Raw genomic sequence first — 17,425 nt, forward strand, 5'->3', positions numbered from 1 at the left:
CCGTCGTCTGTAACTTACTGCCTTAATCCCATCAGCTAGAATTAGATTTGGGATCGCTCTGCAAATTTGTCTCAATTTTCATTAAGGGGCCGTTTACACGTCAGCGTTTTCAACTAAAAACTAAAAACTTTGTATGCGCTTTAGCTGTTCGTTTACACGACAACAGCATTTTGGGGTCTGAAAACTAAAACTTTTGAAAACGGGTTTCAAAGTGCAAGTTTTTGAAAACGATGCCGTTATCGTCTCCGTGTAAACATACAAAAACGCGAATTTGTGAAAACGATGACATCATGCGCATGCGTATTACGTGTTATATAAAGAATGATGGATTGATAGGCATCAATTTGAGATGTATAATTATCAGTATGAATACTGGTGTCTGTGCAAATAACAAGTCAACAATTTATTCATTTGGAGTGTTTTGTATGGAGTGGGAACATTGTACAGTAGGCAGAACCTGCAATTTGAAAATCTTGAAATTAATGTATGGATTCAGATGGGAAAAATGTATTTGTATTTTAAATGTTATTTATTTACTTAATTTTATTTGATGTACCTTTACCCTGCAATTCATTCACCCACCGCTTATGTATATAGCCTATAGACAGAGATGTGATGCCACGTACAGTATTTAATGATATGCTTAGAATATGAAAACATGAAGCAATGCATGTGTAAGGGGGTTTAGAGGAAAGGAGGAGGCGAGAACCGGCTTAATAATATAAATAATAATTTAATGAACAACTTAAACACCACACACAACCAAAAACACACGGTACAGCTGTCTGTAATTCTCTCTCTCTCGAACTGTCGTCCCCGGCCGCCTTTATCCCTCGCGCGCCCCATCAGGCTGATTGGGGACCGGGTGTGTCTCATTCCAGCCCGGCCCAGCCCTCCTCGGCTCTACACTCCTCCCGGCGTTGCCTCAGGCCGGGGAGCCCCCGGCATGACGTACATCCCCCCCACCCTTCCTCTCCTGGTGGGGGGGGGCGTGCCTTATGCCCCGACTGCCGGCGGGTCCTCCCCGCCTTCCTCGACCTGGGAAGAGACAGGAGGGGAAAAAACAACACAAAATGGCGAGGGAAAGGCCAACACGGAGCGGCAGAGAGAGAGAGAGGAGAGAGAGAAAAATAAACTCACCGGTTCTCTGATGCGCCGTCGCGTGGTCCTCGATCACTACTCCACCCTCTCAGGTGGACAGCAGCCGCTCCTCCCCGGGCGGACCGGAGTCAGACCTCCGACCCCCAGCGGACAGAACGCCCCTCCGCGTTCCCGGCGTCCCGTGGGGACTCTCCTCCGCCCCTGGCAGCGGCCCTACCACTCCAGGCGGTCGGGGAGTCGCTTCCCTCCTCCCCCCGCGGACGGCGGTCTTCTCTCGACCCCTCCGCATTCCCGGGGGACGGCAGGGCACTCCTCCGCCCCCGGCAGCGGCTCCCTCGCTCCAGGCGGTCGGGGAGTCCCATCCCCACTCGCCTCGCGGACGGCGGCCGTTCCCCGCATCCGGGTAGTCGGGCTACTCCGTCCCCCATAGGACGGCAGCGGCGCTCCCCTGGGTGGACGGTAGTGTCGAGGACTCTGTGACAGGAATCCCTCCTCCTTCCCGGGTTTCGGCACCAGTGTAAGGGGGTTTAGAGGGAAGGAGGAGACGAGAACCTGCTTGACAACTTAAATAATAATTTATTAACCAAAAACACACACAAAAACACACAACCAAAAACACAGCACAGCTGTCTGTAATTCTCTCTCTCTCGAACTGTCGTCCCCGGCCGCCTTTATCCCTCGCGCGCCCCATCAGGCTGATTGGGGACCGGGTGTGTCTCATTCCAGCCCGGCCCCGCCCTCCTCAGCTCTACAGCATGTTAGATCCAGTGTACACAAGACCTCTCTCTCCGCCAGAAGATATCCATATATCAGAGTTCTGTCTGATATCCAAAACCAGTCAACATCAACAGCTTGTTATGTTAACTTACTCTCCTACCAGCCCAAGAGTCAGCATGGGGAATACAGAAGAAGGCAGGAGACGAAGTGATGGTAAAAATGAGCAGAGTTTATTGAGTAATCTTGAGAGTTCAGTCTATAAGCATGTGCGCGAGTACTTCAAAACTACAATGGCGGACTACAAGACTGTGTTTGTGCTGCTCAAGATTTTGAGTTTATTGACACTTCTCCAGCAAAGTAATTGTAGTAATAAATCAACCTCATCGTCCATCCAGACAAAACTGCTCGATGCTTTCGCCAACTTCATTGTTTGTATTCACCGCTCTGTGGAAGAATGCTTATGTGCGCAGGCGCGTAGTGTTTCTTTACAAAGTGACATCGCCAACTACTGGCCTGGCATGCATAATACAGCGTTTTTAGTCGTTTTCGCAGATCCATGTGAACGGGGATCATTTTGACAACGTTGTGGTCTGTACGCGAAACTTTTCAAAAACGCAATGGAAAAACGTTTTTAGTACATCGTTGTCGTGTAAACATATCCTAAATATTGTCCCAAACCACCACTAACTGTAAACTATGCATGCCATATGTATTAGAATCTTGCTGCTACATCACTTGGCATGCTGACTGGGAGTTGGTCTATTATATATTATTTTTATTGACATGGTATGGTGATTCATGCCATTATCATGATTCATACATTATGTCGCAGCTAACTAGTAATACCAACTGACATTTTAAAAATACGTCCACGCACGAAAGCCAGAACTTGAAATGACACTTAATGCTCAAGCAAGTCTAATTTTAACTGCAGCATGTCTGTTTTGTGAAATCAATCTCCCAAACAGACATTCAAAAATCATAATTTTTCATATGAATCTACCAAGGAGGTCTAAAATACCTGGAAAAATATATCTAATACTATTTGCGATTTAAATGTTGCTTGCAATACATTTCGTTTCATCAGGGTACACGGTTATGCTGCGTTCCATTCAAGTTGGATGTGGGATATTCCTACTTGATATCTCCAACCATAAATGCATTCAATTCCCCGATATTCCCCGATATTCGGAACTGCAACGCTCCTGTTAGCTTAGCAGGGGTTTGACTCTCATTAGAGATGTCTCCTAGCAACCCAACTGATAAACAATGCTGCAGCGCTAGCATTTGTGCTTCAGGTGTACGATTATCAAAAGAGATTATGTTTTATACACCAGTTTCTGCAGGCCTTTGTTAAACAAGCTTTAATATCATGTAATTTGGAAATGAACTCATTTATCAATATTACTTAAAAAAGTGAATGTTTATCATTTACTTTGTATATCTCCCTGAGTGTCAACATGTTTGTGTGACATCATGCCCCTGCATCTCGGCGAAATCGGAGTTGAAAATTTCTGCATGAGCCTACAAGTTATAAAATCCAACTTTCCGAGTTGAATGGAACGCAGCACTACTTTTCAAAACTTGATCCAACACTGAATGCTCAAGCAGCCTAATTTACATTTAGAAAACTCCTGATGTTGCTATAACAAGGCAAAAAGCACATACCAATTTACTTGAAGTGAAAATCAGTCCTCCTTTCCTGTTTAATAAATGAAGCAATCATACGGTCATGCAGAACATCTCGTGTTTTTAAATCTATAAGGATCTCTCTCTCAACAAAGGTGATGTGGCAGAGACAGCTGAGCCGACCTCATGCTTTTCACTCTTGAATTACATACATCACTTATAGCATGATTGCATCACTCAAGGCCAGCTAGAAGGCCTCCACTGGGACTATAAATCAATAAATAAATCAATCTGATTGGCTGATGATTCTGACAATCTGACAATCATTTGCACTGTTGAGGGATTCTGAAGAAATTCTGAAGGCCTGAGGGGGTGGTGCTCAGACTCATGTGCTGCCTCGGGCATGTGACTTAGGAATCAATTCTGACTGGATAAACTTTTTGTTTTTCTCTATTTGTTTGTAGATTAATTAAGAGTGGAAAGCGATTAAAAATACATAGGCAAAAAGGTAATTGAGAATGAAATGATGAAAATATTTATTTATTTGGCATTTTAGGCCAGCAGAGAAGGCTTTGCTGGCCCTGAGAAATTGCCACTGCTTAGACAAACATAACAGACTGCCCATGTGCGAGAAGTTGACAAACGAGGGTTCCCTTCTAGTCATCTGACAGTGTTTGGGAATTAATGAACAATGGAGCTTGGCTGACCTCTATTGGACATTTCTTGTAATTGCCACTCAGCACTGGGTTAGATAAATAGAATCAGAATGAGCTTTATTGCCAAGTGTGCTTACACATACAAGGAATTTGTCTTGGTGACAGAAGCTTACAGTGCACAACAATACAAAACAGCAACAAGACATAGATAATAATAAAAAATAATTAAAAATTGAATAAAAAAATTTGAATAGAAAATAAAGTATATATAGAATACGCGATAAGACAATATATATATATATATATATATATATATATATATATATATATATATATATATATATATATAGCTTTTTTATATTTTCTAGTATTTTTACATTTCATTTGATATTTTTATTATATTTTATTTATATTAAAAATAAGAAATATGTTTATTAACAATAAACTTGAAAATTAAAGCATGGCAAATACGTCAAAACATGTGAATATACACAAAAATGAATGATGACATTTAATGTGTTGCCATGGCAACAGTATTTAAGATATCAAGAATCCCTTCAGAATTTTAAATCTGCACTGTCTTGACATTATTCTAAAAAAAATTGAAGCAATTCAGGTAAAAAATAAGAGGGATATTTATTTTATACACCGTTCGATATATCAAAAATCTTTTTGCAATTTAGCATCGTCAGTGTCTTGGTATGATGTCGCGCATATTTGGTACCTGTAACATGAAATCCCTAGGAGGAGTGTTTCAAATTCCAGAGCAAGCATTTTTCAAACAAACCAAAATAGCCGACTTCCTATTGGACGGAGCTAATACAAGCCGATGGAAAATATGTCTGTCATGGTGAGAACAATGTCCTCACCAAAACTTGTGAATATCAGACAAACTCTGTGGCAACCACAGCGATAAACTCATTCAAAATGTTAGGGGGCACTATGAAGTCCACTGGCCACACCCAAGACAAATGACAAAAGAATTCTTAAATTTTGCCAAACTTTGAGGGGTGTGCCAAGTTTCAAGAGTTTTGAAAAAGTAATAAGCATTTATGAACTAGGGGGCGCTGTGGAACTGATGAGGCACGTCTATGTTGAACTGCAATATCAAATCAAAAGATGTCCTAAGATAAATGTATGTGTAAACTTTCATAAGTTTTCAGCCACTGTAAGCCCCTCAAAACACCACGGGAAAATGTGAAAGTCCCACATTCCATCCAACATGGCTGACTTTCTGTTGGGCGGAGTCAAATACAACCAAGTGAACTTTGTCAGCCAGAGCCTTTCCATGTATTTGTTACTGGAGGTGCAGGAACAGGAAAGTCACGTTGAATCAGAGCTATTCATTATGAAGCGACCAGATTATTATCCCAAATTACAACTGCACCAGACAAAGTTTCTGTTCTATTGACAGCACCTACTGGAATTGCTGCTTTCAACTTGGGTGCCAAGACCATCCATAGTACATTTTCAATCGGGACAGATGTAAAATTGCCTTACCTTTAGGTGAAGAAAAAGTAAATACAATGCATGTGGTATTTAGTGACTTGCATGTACTGATTATAGATTACATTTATATGGTAAACCACAGCCTACTAGCCTATGTCCATGGTAGGCTTAGACAAATAAAGCAGACAGGTGACTACTCACCATTTGGTAAAGTTAGTACAATTGCTGTGGGAGATTTTTTTCAATTGCCACCTGTGAGAGGAAAACCATTGTATTTCCAAAATGCTCCATTGGATATGTGGAACAGCACATTTGCACTTTCAGAATTAACAATCTTTGTTAGACAAAAAGACTCAGCTTTTGCGGAAATATTGAACAGATTGCGTACATGTAGAAAGAGTTCCCCACTATCACTTAATTATTTAAATATGCTCAAAAGTAGGGAAACTGAGCAAAACTCTTTCGCTTTACACATTTTCCCAACAAATACACAAGTGGAAGAGCATAACATCACTTCAAAAGGGACACTTTTCCAAAGTATTTAATTCCTGTTTACCGGAAACGTTTCAATTACGTAAAGGTGTGTGAGTCAGGTTAATTAAGAATATTGATGTTGCTGATGGGCTTGTAAATGGTGTCTGTGGTACTGTAACAGACATGGCCCTTAATACAAACAAAACAATTGTCAATGTAGTATTTGTTCAGTTTGGTGATGATAAAGTTGGGAATACCACTTGAAAGCATACACCACCACCTAGAAACATCATGAATTCCACTCCAATTACTTTAGAGGAAGAGCGAGTTAACAGCAAGGGTGGGTTGTGTACGCAGTTCCCATTAAAGGTGGCATGTCAGGGCTCCAGACTGCAACTAAAATGGTAAAATTGCGACAATCATTTAAATTCTAGTCGCCACTGGTGACAGTCGGGTTGTGTGCGCTCGTATGCAGTTTCGCCAGTGTGTCTCGCGCCGCTTTTCACCAGTTCTGTTGTGCAAGCTCGCTGCACCGCACACAACAACAAACCCAGCACATGAGAGTCGTGAACAAATGACTCTTTTAAACCGGATCTTTTTCATTAATCACCCGAAAAGAACTGAGTATTGAACTCAGGAGCTCAGGTTAGCAGTTTGAATCAGATTCAGTTTCTCCACGAATCAGCTGTGAGCTCACAACTGGGAGTGCAGACATTTCAAAATAAGAGTCCCACTTATATTTGGGGCTTCTTGATAATTAAAAGTCCCATACTGTGTACCACTTTTTTTTCCTTCTGGTAATTATTGATTGGGATTGGAGTAGCACAATAAACTGCATCTGGGATTTCATTCAGTTTGCACTCTTTTTGCCTCTGTGTCTGGGCCATCTGGTAACAGTAAAGAGAGACAAAGGAAATATTTTAAAACAATTTATATATATATATATATATGCATACATACACACACACAGATCAGCCACAACACTAAAACCACCTGCCTAATATTGTGTAGGTTCCCCTCGTGCCCCCAAAATAGCACCAACCCACATCTCAGAATAGAATCGGACTCAAGACCGAGTCCATAACAGGCAGAGTGCGAGTTGAGTCCGATATATATACACATACATACATGTACACACACACACACAGTATACAGTGCATCCGGAAAGTATTCACAGCGCTTCACTTTTTCCACATTTTGTTATGTTACAGCCTTATTCAAAAATTGATTAAATTAATTATTTTCCTAAAAATTCTACAAACAATACCCCATAATGACAACGTGAAAGAAGTTTGTTTGAAATCTTTGCAAATTTATTAAAAAAAAAAAAAGAAAAAAAAAATCACATGTACATAAGTATTCACAGCCTTTGCTCAATAATTTGTTGAAGCACCTTTGGCACCAATTACAGCCTCAAGTCTTTTTGAGTATGATGCTACAAGCTTGGCACACCTATTTTTGGGCAGTTTCTCCCATTCTTCTTTGCAGGACCTCTCAAGCTCCATCAGGTTGGATGGGGAGCGTCGGTGCACAGCCATTTTCAGATCTCTCCAGAGATGTTCAATCGGGTTCAATTCTGGGCTCTGGCTGGGCCACTCAAGGACATTCACAGAGTTGTCCCGGAGCCACTCCTTTGTTATATTGGCTGTGTGCTTAGGGTCGTTGTCCTGTTGGAAGATGAACCTTCGCCCCAGTCTGAGGTCCAGAGCGCTCTGGAGCAGGTTTTCATCAAGGATGTCTCTGTACATTGCTGCATTCATCTTTCCCTCGATCCTGACTAGTCTCCCAGTTCCTGCCGCTGAAAAACATCCCCACAGCATGATGCTGCCACCACCATGCTTCACTGTAGGGATGGTATTGGCCAGGTGATGAGCGGTGCCTGGTTTCCTCCAGACATGGCGCTTGCCATTCAGGCCAAAGAGTTCAATCTTTGTTTCTCATGGTTTGAGAGTCCTTCAGGTGCCTTTTGGCAAACTCCAGGCGGGCTGTCATGTGCCTTTTACTGAGGAGTGGCTTCCGTCTGGCCACTCTACCATACAGACCTGATTGGTGGAGTGCTGCAGAGATGGTTGTTCTCCTGGAAGGTTCTCCTCTCTCCACAGAGAAATGCTGGAGCTCTGTCAGAGTGACCATCGGGTTCTTGGTCACATACCTGACTAAGGCCCTTCTCCCCCGATCGCTCAGTTTGGCCAGGCGGCCAGCTATAGGAAGAGTCCTGGTGGTTCCAAACTTCTTCCATTTACGGATGATGGAGGCCAATGTGCTCATTGGGACCTTCAATGCTGCAGAAATTTTTCTGTACCCTTCCCCAGATCTGTGCCTCGATACAATCCTGTCTCGGAGGTCTACAGACAATTCCATGGACTTCATGGCTTGGTTTGTGCTCTGACATGCACTGTTAACTGTGGGACCTTATATAGACAGGTGTGTGCCTTTCCAAATCATGTCCAATCAACTGAATTTACCACAGGTGGACTCCAATCAAGTTGTAGAAACATCTCAAGGATGATCAGTGGAAACAGGATGCACCTGAGCTCAATTTTGAGTGAATACTTATGTATATGTGATTTTTTTAATTTTTTTATTTTTAATAAATTTGCAAAGATTTCAATCAAACTTCTTTCACGTTGTCATTATGGGGTATTGTTTGTAGAATTTTGAGGAAAATAATGAATTTAATCCATTTTGGATTAAAGCTGTAACATAACAAAATGTGGAAAAAGTGAAGCGCTGTGAATACTTTCCGGATGCACTGTATATATTCATTTTTAATTATATTTTTTTTTACATTTTATTGCTAACTGATTAATTTTACATTTTTGCTATAATTTAATATAATTATTTATTGAAAAATATGCAGATTTGTAAATGATATTGTAATGAAGTAATTTACCATTTTTATATATCCTTAAAATAGCTTTAAATTAAATTAACAAATGTAGTTCAATTGTGTTAAATTGGTCGAAGCAGAGTTTAACATGAGCGCAGAAGTCATTTAGCCTTGTAATTTTATTATTTTATTTATTAATGTGTAACATAATTGTTGCATTTTGTCTCTGTTAACTTTTAGTTTGCATCCGTTATACATACTCACAACTGTTTAAATAGCCTTTAAATTATGTTGGAAAAATAAGGACATAAATTAGGTTAGACTGCTGCATGTCCGCCCATAGAATAATCATTAAAAGCAAAAATTACCAACTGGTAACCAACAAACAACTATTGTTCCTCGATGCTGCCACAATATCGTAATGACGGACTGGCACAGTTCCAAAGTTACGTTGTGGCTACTAATTTAGGAATTTCACTTTTCCGGTTGTCACAGTGTAATCGGTTACGTTGCCACAATGAAGTTTGTTCATCAAATTATGGTGCAGTTAGGTAATGCAAGAAAATTATAAGGTGTGGCAACACCACAGCAAGCGCCAATGCGTAGCTCTTATAGATTAAGGTACCAAGCTTCATTGCAACAAGTACTAGTTCATTAATTGGAGTCACAATATCCATGAATTTGCGATTCAACGGTATTTCCACAGGAACCACATAGTATTACTGATTTGCCAACATAAAAATTACAAAAAATCTCCAGAGTACCAAGACATTGTCTATTAAGCACATCAACAAATTGTAAATGTTCCTTAGCTTGACATAAAACTGGCAATCTGGAATAAACTTCACATTTTGCAGGCCAAATTGTTTTATTTTTATAGTGTACCCATGGATGGAGAGTGCATGCATATCCAATGTTATTTTGCTAATAAAATCTTGTAGTCCTATCAACTTTGTAAAGGCTGGAATAAGCCATTTGAAAGGGAACATTAACACAAAGTTAATTCTAAATAAAAATTAACTCTAGGAAAACAGTACTTTGGGTGGCAGTGCTGTGAAACTCATGAATATTAATTATTTTATGCATAATAAGAGATTCTTTTAAATCACCTGTTTTGATAAACAGTCGTTCTATTCACGCACTCAAATAGATATTTCACATTATATGGTAATTTCATCTCTACATCTGCCACTATTAGTCTTGGGATTTTGTTAGTCAGTAGATGAACACATAGATCAGCAATTTAATCAAGAATATGACTGATTTGGTCTAGTGGTTATTTTTGTGTCTAGTTTTTAGAGGTTCTGGTTTCTAATTCACCCAAATATAACTTTTTACTGTAATAAACCAAGATTGCATCTGTATGTCAGTGGATGGTGTTACATTTTAAAATAAAAATGCAATAAAAGATGCGGGGAGACGGGAGTAGTGGAAACACAGACAAATTTCTTGACTGTTCTATATTTGAAAAAACAGCTAACTCTGAAGTTCAGACAGCGACATCCACAAACTCTCCACTCCAGCAACATGAATCTGTGCGAGAGCATCTGTGACCAAGATGGCACAGCTCATGATCACCCATCTCCCATTGCACAACCCAGCCATGAAACACTCTTTATATAGGAAGGAAACACACTGCATGCCGGCCGAGGTGGGGAGAAGCCAAAAACTGTACACAAGTAAAAGTACAATTACTTCAAAAATTAATTACTCAAGTAGAAATAAAAGTACTAACATAAATGATTACTTGAGTAAGAGTAAGAAAGTATCCAATTAAAGGAGTACTCAAGTAGTGAATAACTCGTTACTTTCACAAATGACATAAGACGTTATCTACCCTATATTCCATTACATAATACACATTTAACATGTATTACAGAATTATTGTTTTTGTAGGAATTTTTAATAGGGGTTCAAGCACAAAGTGCTGAAACCCTATTGCTTTTGTAGGAATTTTTATTATTATTAGGTGTTCAAGCACAAAGTGCTGAAACCCTATTGTTTTTGTAGAAATATTTATTAGGTGTTCAAGCACGAAGTGCTAAAACCCTATTGTTTTTGTAGAAATTTTTATTAGGGGTTCAAGCACGAAGTGCTGAAACCCTATTGTTTTTGTAGGAATTGTATTATTATTAGGGGTTCAAGCACGAAGTGCTGAAACCCTATTGTTTTTGTAGGAATTTTTATTATTATTATTCTGCCCTAAATCTGATCGTGCAGACCAAACCGTAAGTCGAAGAGAACTGAAACTTTGAGGGTATGTAGTAATATGTATGTAGTATGTATAATAATAATTTCCCCATGTTTCCCGTTTTCCTCAATACATTCCTTCACTTCCACCATGTAACACTGAGCAAACGTCATTGATGGTTTAGAAAGACCAACCATTTCAAACAAAAAAAATAACTCCAGTTGTTACACGACAACGAATGCCATATGAAACATTTGTAACCTGATTTTGTCTTGATTAAAATTTGCAAACCCTTAAATAAATAATACAGGTGCATCTCAATAAATTAGAATGTCATGGAAAAGTTCATTTATTTCAGTAATTCAACTCAAATTGTGAAACTCGTGTATTAAATAAATTCAGTGCACACAGACTGAAGTAGTTTAAGTCTTTGGTTCTTTTAATTGTGATGATTTTGGCTCACATTTAACAAAAACCCACCAATTCACTATCTCAAAAAATTAGAATATGGTGACATGCCAATCAGTTAATCAACTCAAAACACCTGCAAAGGTTTCCTGAGCCTTCAAAATGGTCTCTCAGTTTGGTTCACTAGGCTACACAATCATGGGGAAGACTGCTGATCTGACAGTTGTCCAGAAGACAATCATTGACACCCTTCACAAGGAGGGTAAGCCTCAAACATTCATTGCCAAAGAAGCTGGCTGTTCACAGAGTGCTGTATCCAAGCATGTTAACAGAAAGTTGAGTGGAAGGAAAAAGTGTGGAAGAAAAAGATGCACAACCAACTGAGAGAACCGCAGCCTTATGATTGTCAAGCAAAATCGATTCAAGAATTTGGGTGAACTTCACAAGGAATGCACTGAAGCTGGGGTCAAGGCATCAAGAGCCACCACACACAGACGTGTCAAGGAATTTGGCTACAGTTGTCGTATTCCTCTTGTTAAGCCACTCCTGAACCACAGACAACGTCAGAGGCGTCTTACCTGGGCTAAGGAGAAGAAGAACTGGACTGTTGCCCAGTGGTCCAAAGTCCTCTTTTCAGATGAGAGCAAGTTTTGTATTTCATTTGGAAACCAAGGTCCTGGAGTCTGGAGGAAGGGTGGAGAAGCTCATAACCCAAGTTGCTTGAAGTCCAGTGTTAAGTTTCCACAGTCTGTGATGATTTGGGGTGCAATGTCATCTGCTGGTGTTGGTCCATTGTGTTTTTTGAAAACCAAAGTCACTGCACCCATTTACCAAGAAATTTTGGAGCACTTCAGGCTTCCTTCTACTGACCAGCTTTTTAAAGATGCTGATTTCATTTTCCAGCAGGATTTGGCACCTGCCCACACTGCCAAAAGCACCAAAAGTTGGTTAAATGACCATGGTATTGGTGTGCTTGACTGGCCAGCAAACTCACCAGACCTGAACCCCATAGAGAATCTATGGGGTATTGTCAAGAGGAAAATGAGAAACAAGAGACCAAAAAATGCAGATGAGCTGAAGGCCACTGTCAAAGAAACCTGGGCTTCCATACCACCTCAGCAGTGCCACAAACTGATCACCTCCATGCCACGCCGAATTGAGGCACTAATTAAAGCAAAAGGAGCCCCTACCAAGTATTGAGTACATATACAGTAAATGAACATACTTTCCAGAAGGCCAACAATTCACTAAAAATGTTTTTTTTTATTGGTCTTATGATGTATTCTAATTTTTTGAGATAGTGAATTGGTGGGTTTTTGTTAAATGTGAGCCAAAATCATCACAATTAAAAGAACCAAAGACTTAAACTACTTCAGTCTGTGTGCATTGAATTTATTTAATACACGAGTTTCACAATTTGAGATGAATTACTGAAATAAATGAACTTTTCCACGACATTCTAATTTATTGAGATGCACCTGTAAATGTATTATTCAGCTATATAGCAACAGAGAAAGCATTAAAAGCATTAGATTACATGTTTACTGATAGTGGCACCTGGTGGCCAAGGTTGGCCGTATGCATTTTTTTGAAGAGAGAAAGAAAGATTTTTGGAAGAGAGAAAAAAAAAATTTTGAAGAGAGAAAAAAAAGAATTTGAAGAGAGAAAAAAATAAAAAATTTTGAAGAGAGAAAAAAACAATTTTTGAAGAGAGAAAAAAAAAACTTTGGAAGAGAGAAAAAAAAATTTAGGAAGAGAGAAAAAAAATTAAGACTTAGGCTCAGGAAGGAACTGAGACCTTGCGGTTCAGAGCTTCCGTAGGTTCTCATGTCTTTTGCTATAGCTTATTTCTTAAGTATGTAGTTATGCTTAGATCTGCTGGAATGGTGAATAGTGTCATTTCCTGAGGGACGGTGGAATATCTTAAACATTGCACTTTCTCTGTTTTAGGTGCCTCTTTTGAAATCCTTTTAAACATGACCTTAAATGCCCTAAAAAGACTGAACCCTGATAATAGCTGCTTGCAAGTAAAATCCCAAACAATTTGTCTGTTGCATGATGGAATAAGCGCAACAGAAAAATCCTGGTTGTATTATAGAAAATATAAGCATAATAACTTAAAACCACATGTAAAAAAAATCATTTGAGCTTGTATGGATTTCTCATAATAGCAGGTGAAATATGGAAATAGCTTGTGTTAAAATAGTATGTGTTACTGTAATTAACTGTTTATTGTTTCCACTATGTTGTATTTGTAACGAATGCACTTTGAACAGGGCTGTTAAGATGCTAATGCTATTTATTCATTAAGCAGAATTTGCAAAGAGCAACAAAAAAGAACTAAGCCATCAGACAGAACGAGCAAAACCAACCCAACTAAACAATACAGTAACGAATGGAAAATACCTCACAAACAACACAGGAAAAGGTTTGAAGGTTTAAATAAAGTAATGGCATAACAAAATACACCTGGAGGTAATAAAGACAGGAAACAATTAACTAAAACAAGACAGTAGCACAAAACATGTAGTGAGTACTACATATGTAGTGAGTAAATGCTGCTAGCAATCCCCAAGTAACCATAAAGGGGAATCACTGACATCACTACAGTATTTATAATTGATTACTTATGAAAATAGCAACATTTCTTCTTTATAATGGCATGTGAAAATGTCAGGGATGGTTTGTGCCATATCTCAAGAATCGCTAATTATTATATTATATATGGTTTTGGATCATTTTATTATTACAAAATTCACAAAGTTAACACATTTTACAGTGGTAATTTTACAAAAGCAACAAACATTTACACAATTACCAAGTTTTAATGCAGTCATTTCATAAACATAACAAATTATTAAACAAATTCATTCATTCATTCATTAGATTTCTGTATGTATGTGTAATTACATGATTTAGGTATTTTATTGCATATATGAATACAAGTAGAAGCTGTTTTGAATGTAGGGTGTCAAAGAAAATGAGGCAGTTTTTAAGTTGCCTTATAGGTTTAGAGAAATGATATTATTAGTAAACATAATAGATATTTCTCTAAATGTCAAATTTCAATTTCAATAAAAAAAAAAAAAGTAAAATAAAATTGTAAAAAAAAAAAAATAAATCACATTTTACTTCATTTTCAATGAAAATAACATTTTAAATATAACAAGAGTAATATAAAACCGATTAGGGATAAAAAGAACCATGTCTATGTCCTCTACCTGAAGAAACGGCTCAAGACCTGCCTCTTTCAAATGCACTTGACTAACCCACAACCATAATAAAAGGTCGTTACTATAACTCTTATTTATAAAATAAATAAATAAAAAAAAAAACTATCTTTCCCTTCTTTTCCGAATTTCTCTTCTTTAGTTTTTTTATTATTATTTTTTTTCTGCCTTAAAACTGATCGTGGAGCCCAAACCGTTAGGCGTAGAGACATGAAACTTGGTCAGAAAGTAGTACTCACTGTCGCTACTCGGGCACAAAGTCTCATCCCGATCGGCCAGATGGTGGCGCTATAGTGAGCAATACAAAAACGTTTAGAAAAATGGCCATAACTTTTTATCCGTTTGTCACAGACAGGGGTGGAAAGAGTACTGAAAAATAATACTCAAGTAAAAGTACTGTTACTTCTTAAAAAATTTAGTTTGAGTAGAGTAAAAGTACCTGTCCTAAAAACTACTCAAGTAAGAGTAAAAGAGTAGCTCATTTAAAAGTACTGATGAGTATTGAGTATTGAGTACTGAGTTACAAAAGCTATACCCCTTTATAATAAAAACTCAATGCTGCAGTTTAAAAATGTAGCATACATACCGTAATTTATATTTCCTTTTATGGCTGTTTGCCAGAAAGAATAAAAAAATATAGGTATTTTATAGGTGTTTGTGATTGACAACTTTTAAAATACATCACTTATCTATGATACTGTAAACAGGGATAGGAGGCAGGGGCAAGGAGCCTACCCCCATGCAGGACGGGACTCAACTGGTGATGGTGGGGTGGTGGAGGTTGTCACACACTGAAACAGCAAAGTGATAGATTGTGAGCAGACTTATAAAGCGTTGGCTTACATGTGATTGGCTAGAAGTTACCTAGCTAATGGTGTGATGATGTACAGCTGCTAGTCTTCCCGCTAGAACAACGCTGCGCTTACATTTATGGGTGAGCTATCACTTTTAGGACTCTTGTCAGAGCTGGATAAATTTGTAAATAAGAAGAGAGGTTTGGAAACCTTTCTAGTAATTATTACAGTGAGAACATGAAATATATAATGCTGAAATATAAACCAAAGCAAGATCATATTTTATTAATGCCTACTTTCGCTATTTCATAGCTTTTAAAGTCCTGCGTGGATTCTTATTTCAGTGTAGTTACAGTTTTCAGTGTTGAATGAATTTAGATTATTAGTTCTGTACAGCGGTACTGCTGCTCTCTAAATGCAGAGTATGCAGCATGCGTAGGGCACTAACCCTGGTCGCGGAACACTCACTGTGTCTGAAACCACCCCCTATCCACTATATAGTGCCTGAATTCTGAGTGAGCCACTCATTCCCTACTTTTGTTCACTCATTACTACCCACAGTGATTAAAGTTAATTGCCACTCAGAACTGGGTTAGACAAATGGCTTTGATTTTCTAGTATTTTTACATTTCAGCTAATATTTATATTATATTTTATTAATATAAAAATAAAATGTTTGTGCAGTACATTTTCATTACAATAAATTTAGACTTCTATAGCTTTTTATTTCACTTTAAAAACTGCTTTAACTTGCACAATAAATTGCAATGGAAACAGTATTTAAGATATCAAAATATCCCTCTACAAATTTGTATCAGCAGTGTCTTGACATTATTCTAAATAATTTTGAAGCAATTCATGTAAACACAAGAGGGCTATTTCAAAGTCTTTCAAAATTGCTTTACTTCCTGCTGCCAGTTGGTGGCACTATGCCTGTGACCCATAATAGCTGCATAAATGTGATCAGCCCCATTACAAAACATACAGCTGAATTTTCATCAAAATCATACAATGCACACTGAAGTTATAAGGAACTTCCTGTTTCACATTTTTGTCCTTAATTTATTGCCTCGCCATGGCAACAACTTTCAAAATATTAGAAATCTGCACGCAATTCAGCATCTTCAATGCCTTGGCACAATATTGCCTAAGTTTGGTGCCAGTCACATGAATACCCTAGGAGGAGTATTCAAAATTCAAGGCCTGCGATTTTCAAAAAAATGCACATTAAATCCAAAATAGCTTCCTGTGAAGTGGAGCTAATGACTGTAATTTTGAAAGATGTCCAGCTTGATCAGTACAATATATGTAGCAAGATTGGTGACCTTAGAAGAAACTGACCCCACCATTTTTGTCAAAAGGTGGCACTACAGAGCTCTCCAGCTACACCCATGTGCTAACTTTTGCCCAGGCCTAAAGGCCGACAACTCTGATGTGTGTGCAAAATATCATGAAAATTCAAGCATGCCAAGTACCTCAGAAATATGTGAATATATATAAAAAGGATAATAATGTTTAATGCGTTGCCATGGCAACATTATTTAAGATATAAAAAATCCCTTCAGAATTTTAAATCTGCACTGTCTTGACATTATTCTTAAACTTTTTGATGCAATTCAGGTAAACATAAGAGGGATATTTCAAAGTCTGTTAAAAGTGCCACATTTCCTTCCACCAGTTGGTAGCGCTACAACTGTGAACCACAATAGCTACATCAATGTGATCAGCCCGTAAGGACAACCATTTGGCTCAGTTCTGATGTAAATCGCACTATGCACACAGAAGATATGAGACACTTCTTTTTTCCAATTTTTGGATGTTATCTTATCACGTCGCCATAGCAACACCATTTGATATATCAAAAATCCGTTCACAATTTAGCATTGTCAATGTCTTGGCATGTTGTCGCCCAGATTTGGTACCTGTAACATGAAATCCCTAGGAGG

General features: G+C 38.4%; 1 protein-coding gene across 4 annotated transcripts in view; it reads right to left on the reverse strand.

Moving 5' to 3' along the window:
• The window catches only part of luzp2 (leucine zipper protein 2), a 210,215-nt gene that overhangs the window by 88,888 nt on the left and 103,902 nt on the right, over nucleotides 1-17,425 (reverse strand). Inside the window, exons 3-5 of one of the 4 annotated variants that reach the window (XM_051724394.1) lie at nucleotides 15,421-15,476; nucleotides 15,272-15,295; nucleotides 14,925-14,973 (exon numbers count right to left, since the gene is read on the reverse strand). The exons of 2 other annotated variants lie outside the window; for them this stretch is intronic. In XM_051724394.1, the coding sequence (XP_051580354.1) occupies nucleotides 14,925-14,973; nucleotides 15,272-15,295; nucleotides 15,421-15,476 (129 nt within the window). The remainder of the gene's footprint in view (nucleotides 1-14,924; nucleotides 14,974-15,271; nucleotides 15,296-15,420; nucleotides 15,477-17,425) is intronic. One more of the 4 variants, XM_051724393.1, reaches the window with a different exon arrangement.

The sequence above is a fragment of the Myxocyprinus asiaticus genome, chromosome 18 (assembly GCF_019703515.2).
Source record: "Myxocyprinus asiaticus isolate MX2 ecotype Aquarium Trade chromosome 18, UBuf_Myxa_2, whole genome shotgun sequence".
Taxonomy (NCBI): domain Eukaryota; kingdom Metazoa; phylum Chordata; class Actinopteri; order Cypriniformes; family Catostomidae; genus Myxocyprinus; species Myxocyprinus asiaticus.